This window comes from Athene noctua, chromosome 2, assembly GCF_965140245.1.
Source record: "Athene noctua chromosome 2, bAthNoc1.hap1.1, whole genome shotgun sequence".
Lineage (NCBI taxonomy): Eukaryota > Metazoa > Chordata > Aves > Strigiformes > Strigidae > Athene > Athene noctua.
The window spans coordinates 109,561,408-109,574,372 of NC_134038.1; the positions used below are offsets into that span (position 1 = coordinate 109,561,408).

The following is a 12,965-nucleotide window of genomic DNA, read 5'->3' on the forward strand; positions in this document are numbered from 1 at the left end:
AAAGCAAAGCACAAAGATTGATTAGAGTGTTCTGCTGCTTTAATAAAGAGCCTAATGATGTCCAAATTATAGCAAAGCTCAATTGTGTAACCAAGGAGCCAAGATTTCATCCTTGATAAGGACATGGATTTCTGTCTCGCAGGAGAAGCCTGCAGTTCACTAACAAAGATGACCTTTTATATTATACCCTTCAAGGCCACAATTAGCTGGAGAAATACTGTACTAACTTGGCAACATGAGTTTTTGTACACTGTGCTAATTTTTAGCAGAATCTTGCCAAGACCATTACCATCTTCTAACAAGACCAAAAAAAAAAAAAAATTACAAATACAAAACCCACTGCTCTCCAGACCCAAATTACTTTCCACAATGCAATGCAGTTTTAATTAAGATGATTAAATTACAGCAAAAATGATTAAGATGATATCCCGCAGCAAACCACCAAAGGTATAACACCTTAATCCAGAAGAAGCTGGCATACACATATCCATGATAAAGTATTCATGAAAAACTGGAATTTTACACATGAACCAATTTTACATCACTCAAACAATACCTTGGGAGATATTTGTCACAAGGAAAAAAACAGTGACATCCATCAACAGAGCACAGTTTTTCTGAGACTACACAGAAAGAAATCTACACAGAAAAAATTGAAAAGGCTACAATTACTTTGACAATGTTTCTACAGCTCAAAGGAATTTGGGGGTTGAAATAAATGGTTTCCTTCTCCTTCCCAGGGCTCCCAAAATCAATTTTATATATAATTTTTTTTTTTTAAACAGACGTTAGATCAGAAATGCATGTGAAATCAGGTCACTGCAATAATCATGTACATGGTACATTTCCACTACTGCCTATTAACTATGAGGTTTAAATGAATGAGGAAAGTCTCAGATCCATATTTCACCAGTGGAAATTATTAATATAAACATAGCACAGCTCAGGTTTTAACCTCACCATCCAACTGGGCCTATTCTCCTTCAGAGAAGGGTAAATGGTAATAAATTAACAGACAGGGTTCAAAAGGCAGCTACACGGAGGCATGTATCCCATTAAGACCTGGGAAAGGATCCTGCAATAGGAGCCCTGGGCTTAAGGTTGCTTCTTGTGATGCTTCAGCACTGGATAAATTCAAACTGTGATCTTCAAGCAAGGTAACTTCAGCATATTTTGTAAAAAAAAAGCTATGCCAATGACATGAAAAATAATTGCAAACCAGTTATTTCTAAATGCAATCTTCTGGAAACCCTCCACAGGGGCAGAGCCTGGTGACAGAAAATGACAGGAGAGATTTGCAAAGAGGAGGAACTGTTGACACGGCTCTGGATGGTGCTTCTCCCAACCCATGCCGAAAGGATGGGACGGGACAGGGCTCAAATGTGCCCATCCTGCTTGGGTGGAAGGAGAATCGAAGCACGTGGCACCAGTTGTGTCATGCCATGCCATATTACTTGGCCAGGGACTATTTTATTCTGGAGTACAGATGTAACCCCAAATTGTATGAAAAGCTGTGGCTGAATATACAAGAAGGTACCAAGTAACTAAGTTTTGCCTTGCTCTGGACCTCTGTGTCTCCTCTAAGACTGACCCATACCAGAGGGTTTTGCAGAATTAACTACATTGGAATGAAGTCCCATGATGTAGATCCATTCCTGAAACTCTGCTACACTTTGCATCTGGGACTCCTCTGAAGCTGTTCGCTTGTTCACACTAGCCATTAGCTCTCAAAAGGGGGGGGGGGGCTGCATGGGGAGACATCCCTGAAAAATAAGGGGAAAGAAGAAAAGAAATCTGAAATCTGCATGTCGCATTACATGGCCACACTACGGAGATACTAACAACCCCTCAAAGTCACCCAACTGCTCAAGGATTTACACAAAAACCCTGAAGAGCTCTTTAAGGACAAGTGCATTAGTAAAACTTTGAAATATTTTTTTTATAAATATAACTCTGAATGCCCAGTTAAAAGCCAGCTTCCTCCCAGTAGTAATGTGCTGTATCTGACAAGAGGCAAGACACAGTCCAGGTGAGAGCTTAACTTTGTATTTTTCTTTAATAGACGAAGAAAAGTCTAAATAGAGAAAGATAAAATTCCAATATAAACCCTCCACCAAGGCTGCTATGAAATAACTCTTTTGTTTAATTATTATGAGTTGGATCAGCAAACACTAGATCCCGATGGACAGAGAGCAGCTGTTGCTATAACAGAAAGACATTCATCTTCCCTTCTCGGGACCCTGAAACTCTATCAACAATGCGTGTAAAACAACCCTCAGCTCCCCCTTCTATGAGTTTTCGCCTGGCTTTAATAGTCAGACCTATTTTTAGCGGACTTTATCTTGTCATATCGCACTTCAAATTTTTGCACATTAGCTGGTTCAAAATCATTTCCATACACAAAAAGCATCAGGGACATCAACGGGGCAATTCTCAAGCGCAGGCTGCAAGAACGGCACGTCCCTCGCTCGGGGTTTCTTCTTTCATCAGCAATTCATTGAGAAGGAGCCTATAGACACAGTTACACAGCCAGATACACTTGCATCTCACTTATCTAACAGGGCAGGAGTGATCTCATTTACCTTTGGGGCTTACAGTTACCTTGGAAGGGCTTCTTTTAGCTGTTATTTACATAATAAATAGCCGATCTGTACAGGATTGCATGGGAAAGGAAATTCTATTACCAATAAAAAAAGGTTTCTCATGTTTGCTTTTAGCAGCACTAACTCTGTCCCATTAGACAAGAGCAGAAGCTATCTAGACAAAATTATCTATAGCCATAAAAATTATCTGGAAAAGACTTCCCCAGTTATCTCAGGTACAATATAAATGTTAAAGTACCCCCCCTAGGAACGGACACATAGGGCCAAACTCCCTGCTGATGCAAACAGGCATGGTGCCAGGGCTTCAGCCAGGCGACAGCCGCAGGGACATGCACTTGCAGGGACGGTACGTTCAGTTGGGGGGTTGGGCTTTTTTGTTTCTTTTTTTTTTTTTTTTTTTGGCATCCATCACCTTCAAAATTCAGGCTGAATGAGCTTTGTGCCACCAAGCTGCACCCACGAGGGGAACTGCCCAGCAACAGCAAGCATGCTCATCAGAAATGCTCCATCAGGCTTTGCTTTTCTTTATCGCCTGAGTAAAGAAGCCTGAAAATTGAGAACGGAGGGCCACCATGTTGCTTCAAAGACTCTAAAAGGTGATTTAAATCTACACAGGAATTTCTTGCTATAACTAAGCATGCCAAGCCTGCCCTTTCTACAGGCCCCTGCTTCACACTTTCACTTTAAATAGTTGCTCCAGGAGCCTGACAAAGGGACTAAGGTCTGTTGTAACAATGAGGCAGTAAAACAGCAGCAATCAGATAAAAACATTCATCTCCGCCAGTTTTGGTTTATTGGGGTTTTTGTGGTTTGGTTTGTTGGTTTGGCTTTTTTAAAAGAGCGCTTGTCTTTGAAATATTTAAAAAAAAGCCAAGGAACATGGATGATGTGACTCTGTGGCAGAGAACACCCCATGAGAGCATCCCCATCTGAGGGTCCACACACAGCATTTCAGCCAGAGATGCTATGGCTCCGGTATTATCACAAGAGTTGGGCACTCACAACCCCACACCACGCCTGCCGGCAGCCAGAGTTGACACCCTGGTCAGTCAGTACCAAGCATGAAATGTACCATCACCCTCCTCTTCTCCTCGGATTGTGCTAAGCTTTATCAGGTATTTCACAGCAGGGAACTGCTTCAGGTATGTCAGCAACAATACCTATCACCACCACCCCAAACTTGCTTTTTAGGAGCCAAGCAGCTGAGTGTTATCCAGTGCAACTGCAATAGATATTCAGGAAAACGCCCTGTTCCAGGTGTTGGCATGTGCTTTAGCAGAGACTTTCCTATGAAAATAAAAGTGCCCGATAAATTGCGGGTGCATGTAAAAGCAAGGGATTCTGAGTTCAAACTTTTGTGCACCCTAGAGCTACCCAACAGCCACCAAGCTGTAACTGGATACTCCCACCATGAAAACCCAAGGACAACTTAATTTCTCAGCCTGCACATATATAGAGGAATTAGCATTTTTAACCCATTAATTACTCAGCCTGCACATATATAGGGGAATTAGCATTCTTAACCCATTAATTACTCTCAGGAACTACAGCGGCAATGCAAATCCTGCTGCATTTCAGTTGTCATAGAGGGGAAAGAAAAATAAAGACTTGGAGAAACAAGTGAGCCACGCACCCACAGGCTGTACGGCCATCTCTCGGTTGTCCCCAGAGTGAACTTGCCAGGACAAGGTTACCACCAAGATAACCACAAACCTGCACTTTGCTGAGCAGCTGCATCTCAAGTCAACTGCAGTTTCCCTTTGTTGAGTATAGGGACTTCTGCAAATCCATGCAGTAGCATTACAGGTCTTAAGCAAAGCAAATACCTACTCGTACCTGAGCGCCTATGAAGCTCACAGGCTCTTCCAAGACCAGTACCATAGTCTCCTTACAATAAAGTTCAGCTTGCTGCCTCAGAGAAAGGCCTGAATATCAACTGTGCAATGCTTAAATGCCCTCCTTTCCCCAAAAAAAGAAAGTACCTATGGCAAATAGGGTGACTGGGGAGGGTAGCTTGCAGACAGCTCAGCCAAACTGCAGCAACAGCTACCAGTCTGCAGAAGCAAGCCAGAGACTGCAAAACATGAGAACAGCGCTAAAAGGACTTAAAAAGCCTAAACTACCCCGGTTTTATGAAATGCTTTTAAAAAGTCACAAAAAGGAGACAGAGCTTGACTGAACATTTCTTCACTTCAGACCCAGAGCTGCATTCCTCCCTCCCCAGGAATTCAAAACTGTCTGCAGAGGTAAATTATGTATAAGCAAAATATTTCTAAAAGTAACATTTTAAAAGTTGCACACATTACACAAGGTGTTTTAAATAGATAATGTTGGAGGAAAGAAGGGTTAGCTGACTAGATTGACCATTTGATAGATCAGGCACAAATGGAGCTAACTTCATCCCTCTCATCCACTCAAAGTCTTATAATCTCACACCTTGGAGCAATAAATTAGGAAGAAGCATTACATTAGCACTACAGGCACCACATAGAAAATTCAAACTGCTGCTACCAGTTAGAAGACAAATTCTATAATGGGGAAAGCTTTAAATAAAAAAAAGTAGAGACTGTCACAGTACTTATGACATTACAGGGCAGTGTCAGCTACCACGGACTTTTTAAAATGACAACCTTTGCCGTGGCTTGGAGCTCATTCAGCTGTACAGGCCTGGGATTTGGGATTGGTCTGGAAAGTGCCAGAGACACACTCATCTCTACCAGTTTTTGTTTATTTCTCTATAAAACTGACAGCAATACACTCCATTTCCACCCTCAGTGGAGGAGGATTAATGTACCCCCACTGCTCCCATAAGCCCCTTTTTCTTCTTCTGTCATCACACAAGGGTACATATTAGACATGAAGAGTTGAGTTCAAAATCCATATCTTAATTTGCATGAGTATCCACTTAGATGAAAATTAATGTAGTTGTGACTGTAAAGCACTGCATCTTTCATAAACATGCTTCACTCTATTTAAAGAGGAGGAACTCATATATGGATCTATTAGTATGAGACTGAGATAGGAGAAAGAAAACAAAACGATACCTAAGTTTCATAAAATTATCAAAACATTGTATTTTTCCCAGAAAATTTATTTCCAAGTGGATAAAAAAAGATAATGTGGTGATCAGAGCACCAGGCGTGGACCCAAGAAGATGGGGATCAACACTCTTGCCCTGCCACTGACTCCCAAGATCGTCGAGAAGTCCCTCCTGACATAGAAGAGGTGGGAATACCTCGTAAACTTTTGTTACATCCCATAAATTACGGGCTATAAGAATAAGATGCAAACATCCATAGATTCCAGCTTTATTTCTAACAGCTCTTGTGCAAACATTTTTACAGGCTCATTTCAGCTTCTTAATACACCTCTGCTTACCAAACCCATCAGTGTGTCATAAAATGGTGCTTCAGGTCCAGGCTGCCACCTGCCCACATCCAGTCCCACACCCTCCTCCAAGCAACCTCCTGCCCACAGAGTTCTCCTAAGATCCAAACCCAAATCTGCAATGAAAAGGCACACAAGCTGGAAATTGCAGAATTATTAACGAGAAATGGGTAATTCGCATCTTCCTCCAGCAGAGCACAAACAGGCTGGATCCTTCCGCTGTGTTTCTATGTTTTAATTTACAAACCTCTATGCATGAGCTGGCCCCTGCTTGTGGGCAACCCAACCTAAGAGGAAAGGATCTTCTCTAGAGTGAAAACACACCAACCACCTCCAAAGTCACCAAAATGAAAAAAAAAAAAAAAAAAAAATCACATAGGATGGCCAGAGCACACTACCAGTTTAAAGCCTGATTTTACCCAATACAGAAACACTTCCTCATGCAGCTTATTTTTTTCAGTACAGGTACAAAATATTTGATATGACCTTGGGTGAGCCACTTCATGATGCAGCAGGGAGCACTTGCAGACAGTAACATTTTTTCATGCTTGGTCCCTCTGCTCAGTATTTTTGAGGCAGGGACCTTCTCTCTGCACAAAGAGCACTTTGCAAAAGAGGAGCAGTACTTTTCAAGGCACCCAGACATCAGTAACATTTTTTTTTTCTTAAGTAGCATGATGGACCAGTGCCACATGCAATAACATAATCAGAGCAACAAGACTCAAATACTGGCAAAATAAGAGGCACTTGTGTGCTGGAGGGAAGCATATTATTATTTTACAGTGTACACTGACAATTGCTGCTCTTAACTTTTAGTTTGAATTGAAGCTGTACCATAGTAAAGGAGGAAGATGACAGAGAGAAAAGAACATGAAATTGGTGAGACAGACCAATGGTTATATTCAAATCTAAGCATAAAATGTGCTAGGTCTGCAGAATGCAAACTGAGTGTTTTATCTTTAATTTACTTCTCCGCCCCTTTGACTTCAGTAGCTCCAAGAAAACTTACAAGTAAGATGGGGGGGTGATGTATATTTTTTTAATATATCTTAAAGGAACAAATGACTAAAAAGATAGAAAATTATTTCAGAATGAAGCAATAATGAAGAGATGAGATTAGACATTAGTTGATCCTCAGTGGTTAATGGAGGGGAAAGGCAGGGGAGAGGAGAACTTATACTGGTGAATGCTTTGGCCACAAACACCTCTCTTAAACACATCCAATTTCACTGATGTGAAAATCTCCACATGAAGGAACAGGCGAAAAAGAGCTTAAGTGGGAACAGGGTGCAGAATGCCAAGTGCTACACTGAATAATTCAGAACCAGGCAGCGCTATTGGCCAGGCAAGAAAATCACACACCCCTGCTAGTTTTAAAATCAAAGGCCAAGGAGGGATAAAAGGGAAAGACAACACCTCTTTAAAAGAGAGATTACACTCTGTGGTTCCCATTTCCCAACTTCCCACAATGTTTTGTTACAGTGAGAGCACTGGAGCCGGGGTACTGCGGTAGTGCCAAGCCACGGCACCATGCTGCCTGCATTGCTGCCTGCACTAGGCTACTGCAGTAGCGCCAAGCCATGGCACCAAACTGCCCACATTGCTGCCTGCAGCTGACCAAGGAACCTGCAAAACACTGCCGCCTTTTTGACACCACTCCTTCAGTCCAGCAGCAAGAGAAAGCCAACTCTGAAGCAGGTACCAAGCAACCCTGGCTTCCTAAGAGTTGTCTTTGCAAGACTTATTCAGTGCATAAGCAGTTCTTTCGTTGCCAAAGCTGAGGCTAAAACCCCATTAGGCTTTCACCTGAGTCTCGATTACCACGGAATTCAACCAGGTTCTCTTCCCCACCTTCACCCTTCCCAAATTACAGCAACGCTTCTTCAGCACTGGCAGATGGGGCTGGATACACAGATTTCCAGGCGAGGGATGGGAGGCACGGTAAGGAGAGGCCATGCCACCAGCGCTGCGTGCAGTGCACCCTAGAGAAGGGGCATCTTACAAATTACCCTGCCTTGGCCATGCACAGCCAGAAGCAAGCAGGTTATCGAGTCACTTCCACAACTTTTAGTCTACAGCTATTACATTAAGCTCAAAATAACTGTCCTGGGTGTGTCTGGTAGAAAGGTGTTATATTTTATGGGGCTTGAAAAATGCAATGCTACTAAAACCCCATTTAATTCTGACTATTCTAGTGCAGCTCCACATGGTCAACTAGCATTAAGTTTTAGAAATGCTTCTAAAAGTAAGCCCTGAAACATGACCGACCACCAAAGCACCTTTCACTACAAGGCCCAAATGTAGGGTAACTTTGACTTCTATTATTTTATTTTAAAGGTGTCTTGACTTTCTAGGAACAGGCACCATGTGGACAGAGCACACAAATACACCTTTGCTTGGTGCCCAGCCTCAAACCATCTCTTCCCTCCACCTCCTTCGCTCTTGGTAAATTAAGATAAATATCCCTTGGTTCCTTTTACACCCACGACACTTCTGCAGAGGAGCCCACCCGTGGACAGGCACGATGCAAATCACAGCAGTGGGATTCCTGGACTGGTTCTGTCATCCCATTACCGATGTTCCAAAAGCCGCTCCTCTTCCATCGCAACCTGTGTGCCAGTCCCGCTTCCCAGATCTGGAAAACCCTCCAGGTTGAACTGCAAAGCAAGGAGTGAGTGAGTGGTGGGGAAAGGGGAAAAATGGAGGGAAGGAGAGAACAAACAAAAAAAAAAGGAAGGAAGAAAGTGAGGCTGGCCTGTTTCTTTCTTCTCTACCATCTATTCAGTGGCAGCAGGGGAGGTCTACAACTGTTGCGTCACATAAAGCACAAAAACCCCGACAAACGTGTTTTAGCTGACGGAGACCAGAGTGGACAGTGGGCTGGTGACAGCTCGAACATGGGGAGTAAGAGACCTCTGCTTTAATTAGCTGTTTCTTACTAGCTCATCAAGCAAGCAGGAGCACTACATCCTGGATGGGCTGCTCGAAGACACAAGAAATGGCAGAAATTTCAGCGTGTATACACTTTAGCTAACTACTCAAGCTCAGGTTAGACTCTCTCTGGTCCAGGGATACTGATTTTTAACCCTGTCTGATCCACAAAAACCTACACCAAAAGGAGGGTGCAGAAGATACTTTGAAATGGAAGGTGGAGAAGGGGGGAGTTAAACCACAGGCTGTGCAGGACCTGGAGAGGTGTTTATAAATAATGCCACTAAAAATAATACACTTGCACTCGCATCTCTAACATAGCATTTTCTTCTCCACAGAACTGTGACAATGGTTATCTCAGCAGTATAATTATCTAGATTTGATGACAGATTAAAAAAAATATATATCCCAAACACCTGTTCAAGAGTTTTGTGTTTTTAAAGGCCATTGCCATTAACCTTGGGCCATGCACTTCATTGTGTTTAATTAGCAAGCTAATGAAGCCAGTTTTATTCCTTTTCTCAAGCACAAGAGGATACATACAAGACAGTGAAAGAACAGACCAGAACCATTTGCAGCACAGTTCATTGCTGCATGACATTACTTAAACTTGCACCAAAATAAAAGTAATGTAATGGCTTGGGAAAACGCATTAGTGATGCATTCTGCAAGACAAATCCTTTTACACCTTCTGTATTTTCTAAAGCTCATAGATTAAAACATGATTTCTGAACATTTGGGCTGCAGAAAATTTGCAAACAAAGGGCTAAAAATGAACATAATGTTTTCCTCAATGAATCCTCAGTATTCCAAAAATTAAGCATAACAGATTTTTATTTTTTTTCTAAAAAGAATAGCAGCCCGTGCTTGCTTTGTTACAGCTAGCCAAGGTAGCTATGAGAAGCATCAACAATGGAGGTCAAGCGATTTTCGAAAAGCCCACCACTTTCACACAGTCCTAACGTGCACACACACAAAAGACATACTTCAAGCAAAGCCCGGTGCTATGAATCCCAGCAACACATTGCAACTTCGGGTATTGAGGCTGTTGGGGTTTGTTGTTGGTTTGTTTTTTTTTTTTTGACTGAACAGCTTTGGGAAAAACTGGACAATGAAGATCACGTTGATAAATATAAATATCACAAGAAAGGCTCTAAAATAGAGGGAGGGATTTACAGAATTGCTAATGTACCGATTTAATGATTCAAGAGGACCTTTCCCAGTAAGCAGAATTATATCCGTTTTCTGGGGTTTCTTTATCGTATTTTCAGAAAGGACAAAAAGTCAGCATAGGTATGCCCTATCAGATTATCCTTTTCATAACATGATACATTTAAGAAGCTTTCAGAGTTAATTTTTTTTAAAGCAATATTTTTTTCTCCTCGAACTTAGATTTCTGCCACTATATGCACACAGCCATAGGATCAGGCTAAAAACCAAAACTAAACCAAACAAAAACCCAATCCCATACCCAAAACAAAAACAAAAAAAATACCCCGGAAGCCATCTCTTTTATTGAATCACCCGAGATAAAAGGATTCCAAGATATATGGAAAGAAAATACATTGCCCATAAATCTCCTTTATGCACATAATAGAATTTTCCAGCCAAGAGAGCTGTTGTGATGATAGCAACGCCGAGCACCACGAATACTGATGGCACACACACAGCCCCCCCGCCTGCCTCTTCCAAAATACCTGCTCTCCCTCAGCACTGCTATGTAAATACAAGCCCGCACAACCCCCTTCCTAACACATGGAAACAAAGCTGCGTACAAGTGTCCCAGCGATCAGATAAAAAATCCCAAGCTGGCTTTGCTCACCATCGATTTTTTTTTTTTTTTTTAAATTTTTTATTGCCCGCTCCCTTTTTACTGCCTCCCCATACACACACACACTTTCGGTGTGACTTAAAAAAATAATTAGACGATGGCACTGTTTATAATGCCCAAGGCAGGCGGTGGCAGTGCATATTTAATGGGCACTCGGAACAAAGGAAGCCCGGCTGCAGGAGCGCCCCGGGGCCGGCTCCGCCGCCCGCTCCTGCCCCGGTCCCCCCGCCGGGCAGCCCCTTCCCCGGGGCGGGGAGGGACACACACACGCGGGGAACACCCCCCACCCCCCCCCGCCTTGCAATACAATGAAGCCGCAATGGCAAAGCTGACGGGAACTCCCCGGCTGCCCATCGCGGAGCGGGGAAAGGGCACGGCCGCAGCATCGCTGCCTCCCACACCCTGCCCCCGGGAAGCCCTCGGCCACAAACAGCCCCCCCCTTCGACACCCCCACCCACCACCCCCCCGCCCCGGGCTGGGAAATGGAGGCAACGTAACAAGTTACTGCCCAGCGCCGGGGCGAGGGGCAGCAGGCTCAGCCCCGGGGGGGGGGGGGAAACCAGGGGGGGGTCGTGGTGACCAGGCAAGGGAAGGGGGGGAAGGAGTAAAATTGCTGCCACCCCGGTTTCTCCTGGGGAATAGGCAGCAATAATAACAAGGAATTCGAAAATAATAATTTTAAAATCGAAACAAGGAGAGAAAGTGGGGAGCATGGAGATTTCAAGCGTCCCCGCGTTTTCAGTGTTGGGGGGGGGAAGAGGCGGAAGCACAAGGGGTCCGACCCCTCCCGCCTCTCGAGGGCTGCGGGATGGGGGACCCCATGGAGAACCTCTCCCGCCCCCCGGAGCGCTGCCCGGGTGCCCCCTCCTGCTCCCCCAGCCGTGCCCGGGCTTTCGGCTAACTTCCATCCCGCCGTCCCTCGGCAAAACGCGCACCCCGCAGGCTGGAGCTGAAGTTTGGGGGCCAGCCCAGTTCTATAAAATATACGGGACGAAGAACATACAAAACAAACACCCCCGCGCCACAAAAGCCTCCTCCCGAGGGATGCTTCCCCAGGCACACACCCCTCCCCCCCCGCCCCGCACACCCCCTTTCGCCCAACTTTCTCCCAGCTCCCCGCAGCGCCAGGCAGCCCTAAACGGCTCGTTTCGTGCTAACAGGCGAAGCCGGACGGGACCGCGGCGTTCCGTGGGGGGTCCCCCTCGGTGCGGAGGGGGGAGGGGGGGCTCCCCTCCATCCCCCCCTCCCGGGTTACACAACCGCCGCCCAGCAGGAGCGGGGCGCACACATGGCCACTACCTGAGCGGCTCCGCACCATTTCGGAGCAACCCCCAGGTCTCCTCCCGCTGCTCCCAACTTCTTCCCCCCTCCACCCCGCAAGCTCCCCGGCTTCTCCCCCCGCCCCGCTCCACTCCGGCAGCACCCGCCCAGAAGTAAATGCCCATTTTTGTAAAGTTTCCTCGATATCGCGCGGTGTTTACATTGCCATTAATTCCCACAGGCTGCCTGAAGGGAACAAAAAGCAGCACGGGAAGGCTCGTCCTGCGAGCGGGGAGAAAAACGGGGGGAGGGGGGGGAAGCAAAAGAAAAAAAAAAGAAAAAAATACTAGTAATAATAAAGAAAATGAAGCAGATCGCAGCGGTGGGGTTATTCCCCAGTTTGCAGTCTCGCTGGTTGCTCTGCTCTGTTTTGGAGGGTGGCTACAAATAATTGCACGGCCCATTCAATTCTGTATTTGGAGAGGCGACCGTAAGCCCGAGCGGGAGGCAAACACGCAGAAATGCACTTACCTGCACAGAAAGTTCCACAAAGCAAGGCGAAAGTCAGCCACGAAGCAGTCATATTCCTTTACTTTTTTTTCCTCGTGTGCCCCTCTAGCCCCAAGGGAAGCAAAAATAAAAATAAAAAGATCGAGAGAGTGAAAGAAGGGGAGAGAAGCGAGGCTCTGTCTTCTCTCTCTCTTATAAAGAAAAAAGAAGAAAAAAATCCTGGAAAAAAAATAATATCGGTTTTAATTCCTTCGTAGCTGCAAAATGTATCCAGTGAAGAGGAACAGCCCCGGACGGTTCGACCTGCTCCTGCCTGGCCCCGGCGTTTGCTCCGAGCTTTCCAAGAGTTTCTTTCCCTGGGCTTTTGTGCTGGGAGCGCGGCGTGCACCACACACCGACTCCCCCTCCTCCTCCTCCTCCTCCTCCTCCTCCTCCTCCCAAC

General features: G+C 45.0%; 1 protein-coding gene across 2 annotated transcripts in view; it reads right to left on the reverse strand.

Annotated features, from left to right (window-relative positions):
- The window catches only part of ACVR2B (activin A receptor type 2B), a 99,250-nt gene that overhangs the window by 85,987 nt on the left and 298 nt on the right, over positions 1-12,965 (reverse strand). The window contains exon 2 of one of the 2 annotated variants that reach the window (XM_074897939.1): positions 12,545-12,742. In XM_074897939.1, the coding sequence (XP_074754040.1) occupies positions 12,545-12,596 (52 nt within the window). In that variant the 5' untranslated portion in view covers positions 12,597-12,742. Of the gene's footprint in view, positions 1-12,544; positions 12,923-12,965 lie in introns of those variants that run through there. The other variant, XM_074897938.1, reaches the window with a different exon arrangement.